At 37.9% G+C, this 17,366-nt stretch overlaps 1 protein-coding gene across 4 annotated transcripts in view; it reads left to right on the top strand.

Moving 5' to 3' along the window:
- Positions 1-17,366, top strand: part of PPFIA4 (PTPRF interacting protein alpha 4) — a 112,906-nt gene that overhangs the window by 58,803 nt on the left and 36,737 nt on the right. For all 4 annotated transcript variants that reach the window (XM_070745757.1, XM_070745759.1, XM_070745760.1 and 1 more), the window contains exons 13-15: positions 10,018-10,159; positions 14,217-14,422; positions 16,760-17,000. In XM_070745757.1, coding sequence (XP_070601858.1) covers positions 10,018-10,159; positions 14,217-14,422; positions 16,760-17,000 — 589 coding nt within the window. The remainder of the gene's footprint in view (positions 1-10,017; positions 10,160-14,216; positions 14,423-16,759; positions 17,001-17,366) is intronic.

The raw sequence follows: 17,366 nt of genomic DNA, 5'->3' as shown, positions 1-17,366 counted from the left end.
AAACTAGACTTACAATCCTGGGTCTTGAAAGCTTAGAACTACGACGCCTTAAACATGATCTAAGTATTGCCCACAAGATCATATGTTGCAATGTCCTGCCTGTCAAAGACTACTTCAGCTTCAACCACAACAACACAAGAGCACACAACAGATTCAAGCTTAATATTAACTGCTCCAAACTTGACTGTAAAAAATATGACTTTAGTAATCGGGTTGTTGAAGCGTGGAACTCATTACCGGACTCCGTAGTATCATCCCCTAACCCCCAACATTTTACCCTTAGACTATCCACGGTTGACCGCTCCAGATTCCTAAGAGGTCAGTAAGGGGCATACATAAGTGCACTAGAGTGCCTTCTGTCCCCTGTCCTATACTCTCTCCTATATCTCGTATTTCTTCTCTCCTATATCCTCTATAACCTTCATTATGTATTATTGCGTATTGGACAAAATAAATAAATAAAATAATAGAAGTACTCCCATAGCCCTTTCCAGTAGCTACTACTACTTACTACTAACGGATACCTTCCCTTTAACATTCGTCCTCTGTCTCTTTTTCTCTTTTGACCTGACACTGGCTGGTCATTGCTTCCTTTTTTTCATTCACACTAAGATGTGTGGATCAGGATCATTCAAACTGGAACCCACTCCTATGACCTCAGAACTCCTAACTACAGTTTACATAATCAATATGGTAATGTTTTATCACACAGCTACAGTTGGAATTGCTTTGTGGGGTCTCATGGCCTCTCAATCCTGAAAAGCCAGGCTACAAGAATGGTGGAAGGTCTTAAGCATAAAACGTATCAGGAAAGACTTAATGAACTCAATCTGTATAGTCTGGAGGACAGAAGGAAAAGGGGGGACATGATCGAAACATTTAAATATGTTAAAGGGTTAAATAAGGTTCAGGAGGGAAGTGCTTTTAGTAGGAAAGTGAACACAAGAACAAGGGGGCCACAATCTGAAGTTAATTGGGGTAAAGATCAAAAGCAACATGAGAAAATATTATTTTACTGAAAGAGTAGTAGATCCTTGGAACAATCTTCCAGCAGACGTGGTTGGTAAATCCACAGTAACTGAATTTAAACATGCCTGGGATAAACATATATCCATCCTAAGATAAAATACAGAAAATAGTATAAGGGCAGACTAGATGGACCATGAGGTCTTTTTCTGTCATCAGACTTCTATGTTTCTATGTTTCTAAGCCTGTAGTGAAGAACTTGTAGTAGTAGTAGTCTAACTGTCTTGCTGCCATGGGGAAGGTTGTGTAGATGCAAATTACATGTGACACAGATTACAAGGATTTTACCAATTAATTTTACCAATTAACCTGTTTCACATTCCATAAAAGCATTTTTAACTTCTGTATTACTGTTCTAAAGAGTGACTTCCCCCAGACCTTTTCAGAATACCCATTTGCTCTGATTCGTGGTCAGCTGCACAATACATGTGGTCTTCAATTTACAACAGTTCATTTAGTGACCATTCAAAGTTGCAATGGCATTGAAAAAAGTGATTATGATTGTTTTTCACACTTATGACCATTCTGGCATTCTCAAGGTCATGTGCTCAAAATTCAGATATTTATTTATTTGTTTGTTTGTTTGTTTGGACTTATATGATGCCCAATTCCCAAAGGACTCTGGGCAGCTCACAACCAAAAATAAAACATAGAATGTAATATATAACCCCTTAAAAACAGTTCAAAACAATTTTAAACCAGCAATTAAAACAGTTAAAACAGTTTTAAAAAGCCATGCATATATTTAATGATCGGATCCCGATAGTATGCCATCAGATCATAGGCCTGCCGGAAAAGCCAGGTCTTTATGGGGTAGTCCGGATCTCAGGAGTAGCTGGTTCCAAAGAGTTGGAGCAGCCACAGAGAAGGCCCTCCCCCATGGGCCTGCCTGCCGACACTATTTAGTTGATGGGACCCGAAGAAGACCAACCCTGTGGGCCCTTATCGGTCGCTTGGCAACTGACTCATAGTTATTATGACAGTTGCAGTATCAGAGGGGTCACGTGATCTCCTTTCTGACGAGCAAAGTCTGGGAAAGCCAGATTCACTGAAAAACCATATTACTAATTTAACAATTGCAGTGTTTTGTTTAACTAATGTGGCAAGAAAGGTTGTAAAATGGAGCAAAATTCACTTAACAAATGTCTCAATTAGCAACAGACATTTTGGGCTCAATTATGGTCGTAAGTCGAGGACAGGACTTACCTGTATTATAGATGGATGTCCAAGCATGTGCAAATTGCCAGAATTGTACTGTCTTTAACATCACCTGTAGTCTAAGGTACACTTCATACTCTCTTCTATATGTGTTGCGCAGAAAAAGCATGGTGAAAAAAATCATAGCTCACCTGTGAATTGTCATTTTGCGTTCACCCATGTCTGTATAGATGCTTACTGTAGTGACTGCTTTGTTTCTAGAACTGTTGAGTTTCCCTTGGGAAAATTGAAGAAACAGTGGAAATCATGTTGTTGGGTATGCATCATGGAATAGATTTTCCATTAAAAAAAAATCCCAGCTAGAGAATATTCTAATAGGCTTCTGTGTAGATTCAGAACTCATATCTGTGAACGGATGGATGATCCTATGAAGAGCCACAGTTACAAATAAGTAAGTTTCCCTTACAAGGGACAGCAAAATAGCCAGGATGCCTTTCTAAAAGTATTTAACATATCAATGAATGAATATTTTAGAATGTCCCATATCCAACAGCTGTTTGAATAGTATTTACCAAATTTTCTAACTTCAACAAATTGTCTTTGGAGACTTGTCCAAAGTTATTTTAATAGCTGTACAAATTTTATAAAATTGAAATGAAAACATAAAAAGGACTCTCGGTTTCGCTGTTCATCCATTCCATGCTGAGCAAACTGCGCATTTAGCATTCCTGTTTTCAACACATCCTCACAAGTCCCTAACTTTTGCTTGTAACAAATCCTGTATGTGATGCAAAATAAAGTAGAACGTTTTTAAAAAATAATATTGTTGTGTTTCCTGTGACGAGACTTACTATCGAACGTTATAGAAGGTTCCTTGTCAGGTATTGGCAGAGCATGAAATTGGAAGTCATGTGTAAAAAGAAGCCAGTTGATAGGGCTGAAAAGTCTTGTATCCAGTAGAGATCACAGCTGTCGCTTTTCCTTTGATTTGATTTTCTCCACAATGAAATGAGGCTCTCAAAAACATGCCTTGTGATGAGAGAGTGGTTGCTGGCCTGGCACGGAGCTTAATGTGGCATATGTCAAGCTTAACAGATAAACATTTAAAAGAAAACTGAGAACTTCAGTTATATCATGGGAACAATTAATTTTAAACATGCACATAAATTTTATTTAAAAATAAATATCTATAGGTATGTTTTTAAATCACTGAAATACTTTGGCACACTTCATCGATTTTCTAGGCCTGGGTTGAATTTTAAGTATGAAGAATATTAAATAAGCAATGGCTGTTTATTTAATATTCAAGATATTTCTGAATTTCTTTTGCTATTCAGGTACAAATTCTTCAATCTGATTATTTTTATTTTCTTTTTTATACCCACTTTTATCTTGAAGAACTTGCGCGTTACATTCCTGTTACATTTACGTATTTATTTATTACACTTACATACCATTAGAGATCTCTCTCTGTCCCTCCCTCTCTTTCTCTCTCTCCATCTCTGTCTCTCTCTGTCTCTCCCACTCTCTCTCCTTTCTTGCCTCATACATAGGACCTATGTTAAGCACTAGGCCTTCTCAGTAGTAGCTCCCACTCTAAAATATGCTTTCTCTGGCGGCCTGTGTAATGCTCTTTCACTCTATATATTAACTGAGCAGGTAATTCAGTTAATTGCCTATTATTATTATTATTATTATTATTATTATTATTATTATTATTAATCAGATTTGTATGCCGCCCTTCTTCGAAGACTCTGTTCCATTTTCATAGGAGTTTTAAAATACGAAAAATAAATAAATAAAAAACATTAACAATATATCCCACTGCCACTAGTTCTTCCCTTGAATTTATTTACAGTACATTACCCTTGATAAAATTCTATTACTGTATCTCATGTTTTTTCTTTCCCTATTATGTCTCATCTATAAAATGAACCATGTGCTAAGTTCCAGCACAATTTGGATGTGTATCTATTCCATATTCTTCATAGGCAGTGAAGGGCTACCAAAATTTTTACTACCACACTGTGGGTGTGGCTTATGCATTTTCTTTCAATCTCTTTCAGTGCAAATTGGGTGTTCTGGGATGGTGCTCCATTTTCGCTACCCTACTACGTTCCCCCAATGGCCGGGCAGTAGCCCACTCCTGTTCATAGGGCATGACTAACGTCATTTCTAAAATCTAAATTAACCTGGACTTAATCATATCACAAATACCCATGCAACCCCAGTATTAGGTTGTGTTCTTCTAACTCCAAGAACCTTCTTTTTCTCAGCAATACTCATTCTTTCATCCAAACTAAACAGCAAGCTGCAAAATATAATTCAAAATCAGGTAGATTCAATCCTTCTTTCCTTTGTAGCACCTTATATTTAAGTCATGTTTTCCCCCAGCACACAAATATAGATATAACCTTCAGCCTTCTGTTTAAACGGAACATCGATTATTCAATCAGATATTTTGTAAAACAAAAGTATCATTCTAGGCAAAATTTTCATTTTGATGACAGAAATTCCTCCAGCAATGACAGTTGTAATTTCTCCTATCTTAACTTAACCATTGAACTCAATTCCATATCTTACCATAGTTATTTGGAAATCTTACAGTTCATAGAGATATCAGTTCAATCCCAGCGGCTGATTACGTCCCACAGAGTTGGTCTTCTCCGGGTCCCTTCGACCAAACAATGTCGGCTGGCGGGACCCAGGGAAAGAGCCTTCTCTGTGGCGGCCCCGACCCTCTGGAATCAACTCCCTCCAGAGATTCGAATAGCCCCCACCCTCCTCGTCTTCCGTAAAATGCTGAAGACCCACTTTTGTCACCAGGCGTGGGGATAATTACCATCTCCCCCCCCCCTTTTTATTATATTTTTGGCCTTACTGTATGATAGATTAGGTTGAATGTGTATGACTGCATAGTTAGGGGTTTTATTATGTTATTAATGCCTTCTTAAATTGATTTACTTTTTTTATTATTAGATTTGTAATGTATTGTATTACTGTTATGCTGTGAGCCGCCCCGAGTCTTTGGAGAGGGGTGACATACAAATCTAATAAACTATAAACTAAACTATAACTATAATTGTCATGGTGATACTCAGACATTTTACTTTCTTAATTTTAAAACCTATTTTATTCAACAATTCTATTTGCTCTTCTATTTGTTAATGTATTTATCTTCTGTTTATTAATCTTCATGTCAGGCCTTGAAACTTGTTAATGTAGTTATTTTTAAAAATAGTCTGTCAATATTTCAATTCCCTTTAAAGGACCTTCCAAACCCCAAAACCAAGTCCTTTGCCTAAAGTCTTAATAAATGTCTTTTAAAATCTATACTCCCATAATCTTATATCTCTATTCAATATTTCAAGAACCAAAATAGGAGAGGAGACAGTGTACAACCTTATTTTGTTCCTTTTAGTATTATTACATGGTTTTTTTAATATCTCCATTAACAATTATTTGTGCTTTCTATGCAAATTGATTTTACTCACTTTATAATGTTCAAAATTAATATCTTCCAAAATATTGAAGAATGCCAGTTCAAATAATCAAAGGTCTTTTCTGCATCTAAGAAAGTAAAAGTGGCTTGTTTTTCATTATATTGCTGTAAGTATTCAAAAATGCAGAATGTATTTCTAAACATTGTCCCTTTAGCTAAAAACCCTAATCGATCCTCATGTATAAATTCCTGCAAAATTGTTTTCAGTCTTAATAATATCAGCCCATAATTTCTTATTCAAGTTGAAACTGTCCCTCTTTAAATATCAGTTCTACTGCTGACCTCTTTCCAACTTTCCAACATCTTTCTTCCTGCAATATAGAGTTCATCATGTTTTGTAAAGGTAGTAAAATCCTCAAATCATGTATAATAAAACCTGATAATCCCCCCCAGCCTAGTCATTCTTCTTGGTTTAATTTTTTAAGCTTCAGAAATTTCCTTTATTGTTATAAATCCATTTAAAACCTGTCTCTGTTTCTCTGTAATCCTCAGTAAATTTTGATTCTTTAGATATTCATCTATTTTCTCTAGAAAGATGTCACTTTTTTTATAAAAATTGAAACAGTGTTGATGAAATTTTGTCTGGTTGCATTGTTCATTCCTACAACATTCCCCTATCGTTTTCTTTTCATAATTTGTATTTCAGACATTGCATGATTGATTTGCAAACTCTTTTTTTTACTTTACATAATTCATTTTCATTTCTTTTACTGATAACTGTTGTTTTAACTTAGTTTATTGAAAAATACTATATTTTTTGCACTACAAGATGCACTCCCCTCTCAAAAATAGTGGGTGGAAATGTCTGTATAAAATGAATATTGCCAAAGCCCGCCAACCCACCAGTCTCCACTCTTCAGCCTCTGCCTCCCAGCAGCTTGCCTCTTTGCAGCAAACGCAAGCAACCTGGTCACCTTCAGCACAGCCTAATTTAGCACGAGCGGCTGATTGATGGTTGGATCGTCCTCCTGGAATACTGCTGATCAGCTATTCCAGGCTGCGGGAATCGCCGCAACTCATTGCTGTTGTCACCACTCATTGCTGCTGTCACTGCTAATCACTGTTGCCTCCATGTGTCACATTTTTGGCCTCTGCACATCCCGTTGTCGGCCCATTTCAACAGAGGAGATCTGCAGTGACAGAGATTGGCAGTGGTGGCCAAAAATGAGACATGTGAAAGCCAAAAATTGGCGGTGGTGATTGGCAACATTGGTGACGGTGGTCACCGTAGCCTGCAAGTGCTGATTGGTGGTATTCCGAGAGGCCAATAAGCAGCTCGTGTTAAATCAGGCTGTGCTGAAGCTGACCAGGCTGTTGGATGTTGGCCGCAAGGAGGCAAATTGCTGGGAGGCAGATTTTTTTTATTATTTTGCTCCCCTTATGGTCTGGAATGTGCAAAAAATATGGTAGTTACCTTCTCTGGAAATTTCTTCAATTTTCTCTTTATCTCTTCCAAAATTGCTTGTGCTTCTAGATTATGGATTCTAATGCTTAGGCCATTATGTATTGCAAAATTGGTTTATAGAAAGGGGAAATCAGAAATTAAATACTTACGTATATACTTTTTATATCATAAAATCCACTTAACACTCTCTGCTGGGTATCTTTTACTATGCTTAATTGAGCAGTAATTGTTTAACCCCAATAGTTATTTGTACCTTCATAGGTAAACTACTTCTCTGTTTTAAATAAAATAAAAAGGATTAATAATAAGACTAAAAAAATAAAGCAAGCTTTTGTGCACTTTTGCGTAGCTTCTTCTCCTTTTAGTGCCATATCCTTCATCAGATATCATGTTGGCGATCATGTAGGCAATGCTGTTTTTGTCAACAGACATATGAAAAAGTGCTGTTGACTTTTGTCCAAACCAGTCCCTTAGGTTTTGAAGCCATGATGTTCTTCTGACTGGATTTCGTTGGCCTTCAATCTTTCCCCAGAGGATAAAGTGAAGGATGCCATATTTTTCTGGGTGTCGCATCACATGTCCCAAATATTTAAACTTTCGCTTTTTAATGGCCTTGATGCTTTCCCAGGTGGCTTATCACCTCTTCATTTATGATTTTGTGTAGCTTCTTACAGGAAGGAAATAAGTGTATTTCTACACTGTATATTACATACTGTATTGTTGTTAAATAAAATTTTAAAGTAAAAGGAAGGAGGGAGGGGGGCAGGAAGGCAGGGAGGGAGGAAGGAAGGAAGGAAGGAAGGAAGGAAGGAAGGAAGGAGAGAAAAACAATTGAGCCTCCCTTCCCTGGAGATGAGAAAGTGATACTGAAACAGGTCTTGATCTTCAGGATACCTGGTATTCCCTCACTGATATTTACCAGTACCCTATCCCACCTGCTACTTAAATTTATTCTTTAAAATGTTTGTTTGTTTTTTTGTTTGTTTATTCTAAGCGATCTTGACAATATTTTTTGTTGTTTGGCATTTTGGAGATATTTGTTCAGCCCCCATTATCTGAGTCTATGTTCAATATATCTAGATTATGATAATGTAAATTAAGTTTTTCTACAAAGGATGCATATTTCCTTATAAATGTATTCAGTACTTTGCCTATATCTTAGAATATTTTGGTTTTATTGTTGGTTTAGTCTTTGATAATTATCAAATTATAACCCTTGGAGCAGTGTTTCCCAACTTTGGCAACTTGAAGAGATCTGGACTTCAACTCCCAGAATTCCCCAGCCAGCATTTGCCAAGCATCCTGCCCTAATTTATTTTATTTAAAATAAGTATTTTGATTAAAAATTATCTAATGGGAAGCTGGGATTCTGCAAAGCAAAGCAGTAGTCTTAAGTATAATCTTTATTTCCCCAAAACCCTTGATCTACACATAAAGTCGAGATAAAATTTATCTTCGCAGGACAGAATGTTCTAGGAAAAGTTCAATTTTCAAAAGTTTCATCACCAAATGGGCCCAAAAATAGGCTATTAAAAATACTGTGTTCAGTTCTGGAGACCTCACCTACAAAAAGATATTGATAAAATTGAACGGGCCCAAAAACAGGCTACAAAAATGTTGGAAGGTCTTAAGCATAAAACTTATCAGGAAAGAATTAATGAACTCAATCTGTATAGTCTGGACGACAGAAGGGAAAAGGGGGACAGGATCGAAACATTTAAATATGTTAAAGGGTTAAATAAGGTTCAGGAGGGAAGTGTTTTTAATAGGAAAGTGAACACAAGAACAAGGGGACACAATCTGAAGTTAGTTGGGGGAAAGATCAAAAGCAACGTGAGAAAATATTATTTCACTGAAAGAGTAGTAGATCCTTGGAACAAACCTTGGTAAATCCACAGTAACTGAATTTAAACATGCCTGGGATAAACATATATCCATTGTAAGATAAAATACAGGAAAATAGTATAAGGGCAGACTAGATGGACCATGAGGTCTTTTTCTGCCGTCAGTCTTCTATGTTTCTATGTAACATATAAAACCCTATCATTATTAAAAAACCAAACAGCACATTCATACCAAACATAAAACAAAGTATAAAAAAGCCTGGGGGAAAGGTGTCTCAACTCCCCCATGCCTGGTGGTATAAGTGAGTCTTGAGTAGTTCATCACCAAACGGGCCCAAAAATAGGCTATTAAAAATTCTGTGTTCAGTTCTGGGGACCTCACCTACAAAAAGATATTGATAAAATTGAACGGGCCCAAAAACAGGCTACAAAAATGGTGGAAGGTCTTAAGCATAAAACGTATCAGGAAAGAATTAATGAACTCAATCCGTATAGTCTGGACGACAGAAAGGAAAAGGGGGACAGGATCGAAACATTTAAATATGTTAAAGGGTTAAATAAGGTTCAGGAGGGAAGTGTTTTTAATAGGAAAGTGAACACAAGAACAAGGGGGCACAATCTGAGGCTAGTTGGGGGAAAGATCAGAAGCAAGGTAAGAAAATATTATTTTACTGAAGCAAACTTCCAGCAGACGTGGTTGGTAAATCCACAGTAACTGAATTTAAACATGCCTGGGATAAACATATATCCATCCTAAGATAAAATACAGAAAATAATATAAGGACAGACTAGACGGAGGTCTTTTTCTGCCATCATTCTTCTATGTTTCTATGTTTCTAAAAAATAAGGAACCCTGTAATTTTCAATGCATAATCTCTGGCAACATGTCTGTATTTTAGAACCCAGTTCTATTTTAGAACCCGGTTCTATTTTAGGATATTGATAGAACATAAGATAAACCATATTGGATGTATTTAAATTCAGAATTTCTCTACAGAAAGCTAAACTTTAAACAATACAACTTCCATTATTTCTTTTAAAACAATATTTAAATATTTTTTTTCCATTTTAATTTTTAATAGGTCCCTTGTTGGAAGTACTCCTGATCTCAGATATCCCCTGAGTACTATGGTCCATCCATCCACGGACCCCTTTGCAGCACCTTCTAGTCTTCATCGGGCGTCAAAGGGCCGTTTTGTAGCTCTTCAGGAAGCATCCTCCAAGGTAAAACTCCTGATGTTTTCCTTGCTGCAAACAAAGCTCTAGGGGGCAGCTAAAGTTACCCTGCATCTTGGAGTGCACCATAAAATCTTTGTATTGGCAACAGCTGCAACAGCTGTCTTGCGCTTTTAAAAAGGTGCGGGGAGGGGGCACAATGGCTTTTCGCTTGGCAGTGACAGCTGCAAAACTAAACCCCTCTAAAGAAAAGAGACGCCCTGTTGTGCAGAAAGGCTACTTCACTGGATGGTGGCCAGGACAGTACTTATGGGATGGACTTATACAGAAGAAGGTGGTAAGATGAAATTTCAAAGGAACTTTGCAATACTGTGAAATCTGGAAAGAAAGAGCTCTTCGCTTTTGGGTTTCAATACTTGGTTGGGATGAGGTGTTGCTATTTATTTTCTCATGTTTTATTTTGTAATTATTTTCCATCAGCAACGTTGGAGATTTGAGCTAGCTATGTATGTATTTTTAAATTATTTTTCGGGGATCAGCAAACTGCCCAAATAAATATTACTTAATTTGGGTAAAATGACATATTGAAACAAATACAGTGGTACCTCTACTTACGAACTTAATTCGTTCCATGACCAGAAAAGTTTGTAAGAAGAAGCAATTTTTGTCATAGGAATCAATATAAAAGCAAATACAGTAATGCATACGATTGGGGAAACCACAGGGAGGGTGGAGGCCCTGTTTCCTCCCAGGAGATTCCTAGAGAGGCCCCACAGAGGCTTCTCCCCACCTTTTGCGGCCCTGTTTCTTCCTAGGAGATTCCTAGAGAGGTCCCACGGAAGCTTCTCCCTGCCTTTTCCGGTTACAGTCTCGGGTTTGTAAGTGGAAAATGGTTCTTGAGAAGAGGCAAAAAAATATTGAACACCCGATTCTTATCTAGAAAAGTTTGTAAGTAGAGGCGTTTGTTCGTAGAGGTACCACTATAGTAATTCTTTCAGTGCGATTTTTTAAATCTATAATTTGTTACATTTCTTCCTATTTTTTAATCATGTAATTAAGTCATTCCTCAACCCAAAGTACTCAGTATCATAGCAAATATATTAACAATTCTTTTTTGTTAAGAAAATACTTTTCATGGAACTCAAGACCCAGCACATGCGTACATACATTAATTTAATAAGTATATTTCCAAACTGTTTCCCGTAAGTCTTGAGAGTTGAAAGGGCCCATCAGCTGCAGAATAAAGGGTAATAAATTTCATAATTTCTAATATAAATATTAAAATTCTGTATAGGGCTTGCAACTCCCATATAAAATCAGGCTGCTGTAAAGTATCACTTCCTGCTCTCTGAGATAAAGTAGGTCAAGAAATAAATGCACATGAATTACTGTAATAATTACAATATTACTGAATTAATATTGTTATATATAGTCTTCGGAGAGGGGCGGCATACAAATCTAATAAATAAAATAAATATAATAACTGAATCTTGAAAGCCTGACAGAGGTTTTCGCTCTCTTCTCTTACACTAAGAAGACTCAACACAAGGCAAATTCTGAGCTTGTCGCTACTCTCTTCCCTCTATCCAGGCTAGGCTGATGTTTACACAAAGGTTTGAATTCCTTCCTCAAGGCCACCTCCCTACTCCCCCACAATCACTCTATTACGAACCTGATTGAAATATCTAGAATAAAATTGCTGTAACCACCCAGATTTTTGAGTATCAACTTCAGTCATTCTCAGCCTATAAAGCATATTGCAAGAGGTTTATTTATTATTAAATGTATTTGCCACATGTCTAGCCACAGGCAACTCTGAGTGAACCATGAAAAATAGATATTTCTAATAACACAAATTATTATTAAAAGTGGGAAGGGAGGAGGCGGAATGAATGGGGTGAGGAACATGGTCCATCAACCACTTTCAGCACGATAGTCCCCCATTGGAGTCCCAAGCCTACTGGCAGAACCAGGAATTCAGGCTCTTTGAAAGAAAGTCAGGAAGGTGGGAGCAGATCTCACCTTGGGAAGCAGAATGCAGGAGGCACGGCAGAGAAATCTCTTCTCCTGGACCCCACCAGCTGGAATTCCTTGACCAATGGGATTTACAGAGGTAAATAGACCAGTCCTATTGGGGCAAGGTAGTTCTTCAGGTAGCTTGGACCCCATGCCATGCAAAGTTTTATAATAAACTTTATTAAATTTTTCATAAAATGACAAAACCAACAAACATACATTTAACATAAATTTGGGGTTGCAATTTCCCCACTTATTCTAGAAGTTAAATTTCCATACAGAAAAAAGAATACCTTGTTAATACTTTAAATCAACTTATTACTTTAAATGAAAAGAAGAAATTCTGTTTGATCTTATATAAAAAAACCCCCTTCATTTATAAACTAATTAAAATGCAAAAACTTAAATCATACATTCTTCTACATTTCTCACATAAGTTTTACTTTTACTTCTTTTTCTTGCCATGCGAAGTTTTAAAGGTGATCACACAAAACTTGAATTGCTCCTGGAAGCAAATTGACAACCTGTGCAATTTTTGGAAGAGTGGTGAAACATGGACCATTGCAGAGACCCCGAAAGACTGCCCATGATGCCAGTTGTAGCTTCTGAATGCTCTTTAACAATAGCCCCATGTAGCGCTCTTATTGTCATGAGGTAGGCTATAATAGCAGCTCTAAGTTGTGTCTAGTCAGAGTCATCCTTCATTTTCCTGCCATGGTTCACTAGCATTTGTTAACTTTTCCAGAACCTGCCCCATGAACCATGGGGAAAGTCCGGCGGGATAGATGCGTCAATGCGCAATCTTGTCCAGTCCCTAGCTGCCCTTTGATTCCAAGATGTTACCAAGGCTTTTGCACAACTGCGCAGCAAAGTCTTTGAGATATGTCACAGCACCCTCTGAAACACAATTGAGTCTCTGGAGGTGAACGTCTCAAATGGACCTGGCCTTCTGCAGAGGGAGTGGCATAAAAAAAAAATCACAAGGGGTTGATATGAGCATGATAGGAGGGATAATTGCCCATAAGATCATATGCTGCAATGTCCTGCCTGTCGGTGACTACTTCAGCTTCAACCACAACAACACAAGAGCACACAACAGATTTAAACTTAATATTAACGCTCCAAACTTGACTGTAAAAAATATGACTTTAGTAACCGAGTTGTCGAAGCGTGGAACTCATTACCAGACTCCATAGTGTCATCCCCAAACCCCCAACACTTTATCCTTAGATTATGCACGGTTGATCTATCCAGATTCCTAAGAGGTCAGTAAGGGGCAAGTATAAGTGCACTAGAGTGCCTTCCGTCCCCTGTCCTATTGCTCTCCTATATCTCCTATACCTTTCTTCTATTCCTATATCTCTTCTTCTATTCTTTCATTGATATGTATAAATAAATAAATAAATAAATAAATAAATAAATAAATAAATAAATAAATAAATAAATAAATAAATAAATAAATAAATAATATTAAATTTGATCTTGTTGTCAAAGCAAAGGCAATGTGATCACACCAGATTGTGTTACCACTGCTCCAAAAAGATCAAATATGATCTTTAACGGGTGGGCTGCTGCCCGGACCGAGGGCGGATGCGGTGGGCTAGCAAAAATGTAGCTCCACCCCAGTGCACCCAATTTGCATTGAAAAGTGTTGAAAGAAAATGCAGGGCGTCCTTCACTGTCTGTACCATTGTTGTGAGCCACTCCGGGTCCCTGGAGAGGGGCGGCATACTAGTATTAATAATAATCATAATCATAATCATAATCATAATCATTGTCCCGAGTCAGACCGGAAATGACCTGGCCCATGGCCTCTATAATGTTCATAAATTCCTAAGCTTGGTAATAAGATGAAGACCTGCACTGTATGTTATGCATTCCTTTCAAAGAACTAAATCAATCTTCTGTTTTCAGCAGAATTTTCTTGTTTACTTAGCTGAAACATTGGAATCATTTAAATTACATACATAACAATCTGGCATCTCAAACAGATATTTCAGCAAGATGGTATTGAAATTGGTATTGCAATTATGTGGGAATCATATCTTATGTGGGGCAGCTTGTGATTTGTGTGTGTGTGTGTGTCCAGGATTGGGAGCATGGTCAAACAAGTGGCATCCTGAGTACTTCAGCTCACACTTTTGATAGTGACCCGGAGATTTCTGATGTTGATGAGGATGACCAAGAGACAGTCTTCAGCTCTATGGACATGCTGTCCCCCAGTGGTCACTCTGATGCCCAGACTCTTGCCATGATGCTGCAGGAACAACTGGATGCCATCAACGAGGAGATTAGGTATCTACATCAGCCGTATATATATTCTGTATATTTTAGTTGATTTTGTATGTGTTCAAGGAAATAAATTAGGAAGGCATTGTCTGGATTGATACTTCCAAATGTTTACATGTAGGTGATAAGGAATTCTGTGAGCGGTAATGAAATGTTTGAGAGAAAATATGTAAGCGGTGTGATTAGGCTGCTCTCCCTCCCGAAATAGCACATTTATTTATCTCTAATATCATATTTCTGAAGATCTCTGTCTGGGTAACATAATACGAAATCTATACTTTCTGTAATATATAAAGAGGTGTTAAGTGTGTAATTTTAGTTTCTTTTGTTGCTCAAAAATGCTGTTAGAGGAGCAGACCAAAAGGGGATATTTTATGAGAAATTGTTTGAAGTTTGCGTTGTTGTTATGCTTTGTTAATTTGTCCTATCTAGTTATACCTATCTATGTACATTGTATATTCCTGCTGGGGCCAAGCCATGAGCCCTGCAACACATTTTTTTCTAAATCAGCACATTCATTCTCAAAAGCATATGTCTACTTTTTGCTTAAGCTATGAAAAGGGGAGGGGGGGAAGAAGGAAGGAAGGAAGGAAGGAAGAAAAGAAGGAAGGAAGGAAGAAAAGGAAGGAAGAAAAGAAGGAAGGAAGGAAGAAAGAAAGGAAGGAAGAAAGGAAGGAAGGAAGGAAGGAAAGAAGGAAGGAAGGAAGAAAAGAAGGAAGGAAGGAAGAAAGGAAGGAAGGAAGAAAAGAAGGAAGGAAGAAAAGAAGGAAGGAAGGAAGGAAGAAAAGAAGGAAGGAAGGAAGGAAGAAAAGAAGGAAGGAAGAAAAGAAGGAAGGGAGGAAGGAAGAAAGAAAAGAAGGAAGGAAGGAAGAAAAGAAGGAAGGAAGGAAGGAAGGAAGGAAGGAAGGAAGGAAGTCTCTATTTCACCTATTCCCAAGTAATTCAGCACCTGACAAACATCTTTGGGAAAAAATGGTTAGTGTCAGTAAAGTGAAGTGATCAGAGTTGTGAAAGAGTACAATAGATGGTCAGAGAAGGTTGACAGGCTACTGCTTAGAAGAACCTGGAAGTCCCATCCTAAGTGGTGTGTGTGTATATAATGAGGCTGCAGGTCTCATTATTCAGGTATATTGGCAATAGCTGTGGTGATGCTCCAGGAACAAGATCTGCCCAGCTCCTACTTGATGCTTTTATCTGCAGGTATATATGTTACCCTGTATGCTTGCTGCAGATAACCCTCCATGGCCAGCTAATTTGTGTAACTTGTTGACATGACAACCGGTTTCCAAAGGCAGCTGGTGCTCTCTGAAATGCAAATCAGCTCTTACATAAATTCCTGTATTCACCACGCTTGTAAATTAGTGCTAGACCCGCACTTATATGTAAGTGTCTATGTATTTGAGTGCACTAGGAGACATGTTGCACAATGATCTTCACAGCTAACTGTAAGAAAAAGATATGTTGTTATGAGTGCAACAGAACAAGTTTCAGTTGAGACTATTTCTCTGTTCCGTTCTGCTTTTCTTCACCCTGCCATTAAATTGTCAGATGGTTTCTTGGGGTTCTTTGACAGTCCATTTAGTACATACACTTACACAGATTCCTCCCCCATAACAGTGCTAGATAAGTATGTTAAGGAGTGTGCAGAGCTATCTCTGAAAGGTCAAAGATGCACATACACAGAGGAAATGTGGAGTTCTAGCAGATATCCAGTTGATAGCCCAGAGATATGAGTAATGGTTCAGTAATCCAAGCCATATACATTAAGTGTATAAAATATTATTTACTTTGACAAATATCTTAGTTGAGAACAGTCCTAGTCATACCAGTTAATATACAATACAGTAGTACCTCTAGATACGAGCTGCTCCACATGCGAGTATTCCAAGTTACGAGCTGAGACGCAAGCAAAATTTCTGTTCTACACCCGAGCTCAAATTCGGGATACGAGCCGAGCGTCCACTAGGTGGCGCAAGAATTCCATTTTTTCCATTTATCTCGGTGCAAAAAGCCAAATCTAAATGCATTGGTTCGAGATACGAATTGATCGACATACGAGGTCCGCTCTGGCACAAATTAAACTCGTATGTCGAGGTACCACTGTACTATAAATCTTCTTGTTTAGCTTACAAATACATAAACCAGCATTTAACACACAGTTTCTACTACAGCAATCACAGAGAACATAACAGAAATAGCTGAGAGTGTCACTCACACTTCTTGCTCCCTCTGCTCTTGTCAACTAGAGTTGTGTTTAACATACAAATCCTGAATGCTTCCATCTCTCCCTTCTAATGAAAAATAGTAAAATCCCAGCTGAGATTAAATTATGATTTGATTTAGAATGATCCAAGAGGAGAAAGAATCAACTGAGCTGCGGGCTGAACAGTTAGAGAGCCGTGTGACCAGTGGTAGCATGGAAGCCCTAAATCTGACACAGTTACGCAAGAGAGCCTCCATCCCCACATCCTTAACTGCCCTGTCTCTGGCAAGTTCATCTCCTCCTGTCAGTGGACGTTCTACTCCCAAACTCACCTCTCGCAGCACAGCTCAGGACCTTGACCGGATATGCAGTATGACCCTGGTAAGTTTTGAAAAATAAGTAAAGCAGTGTTCTGCTGGGGAGTGGGATTTTTGGTGGTATGCTATTCTCTCTATAATGCTGCCATTATGTCCTGTAACAGTCAGCTGTATTGCCCAACCTCTAAGGCAGAGGTCTTCAAACTTGGCAATTTTAAGACTTGTGGACTTCAACTCCCAGAATTCTCCAGCTAGTATAGCTGGCTAGAGAATTCTGGGAGTTGAAGTCCACAAGTCTTAAAATTGCCAAGTTTGGGGACCCCTGCTCTAAGGCCTTCGGCATCTCTAATTTGTTTCTATTTAATATCTAAAGCTATTTAGTCTAATATTACAGTGCCACATTTTTCTCTCTCTTGACAAGTCCTCTACC

This window comes from Erythrolamprus reginae, chromosome 3 (assembly GCF_031021105.1).
Source record: "Erythrolamprus reginae isolate rEryReg1 chromosome 3, rEryReg1.hap1, whole genome shotgun sequence".
In the NCBI taxonomy this organism is placed as follows: Eukaryota; Metazoa; Chordata; class Lepidosauria; order Squamata; family Dipsadidae; genus Erythrolamprus; species Erythrolamprus reginae.
The sequence above is the reverse complement of the archived record's forward strand: the minus strand, read 5'-3'. Positions and strand labels throughout refer to the sequence as shown.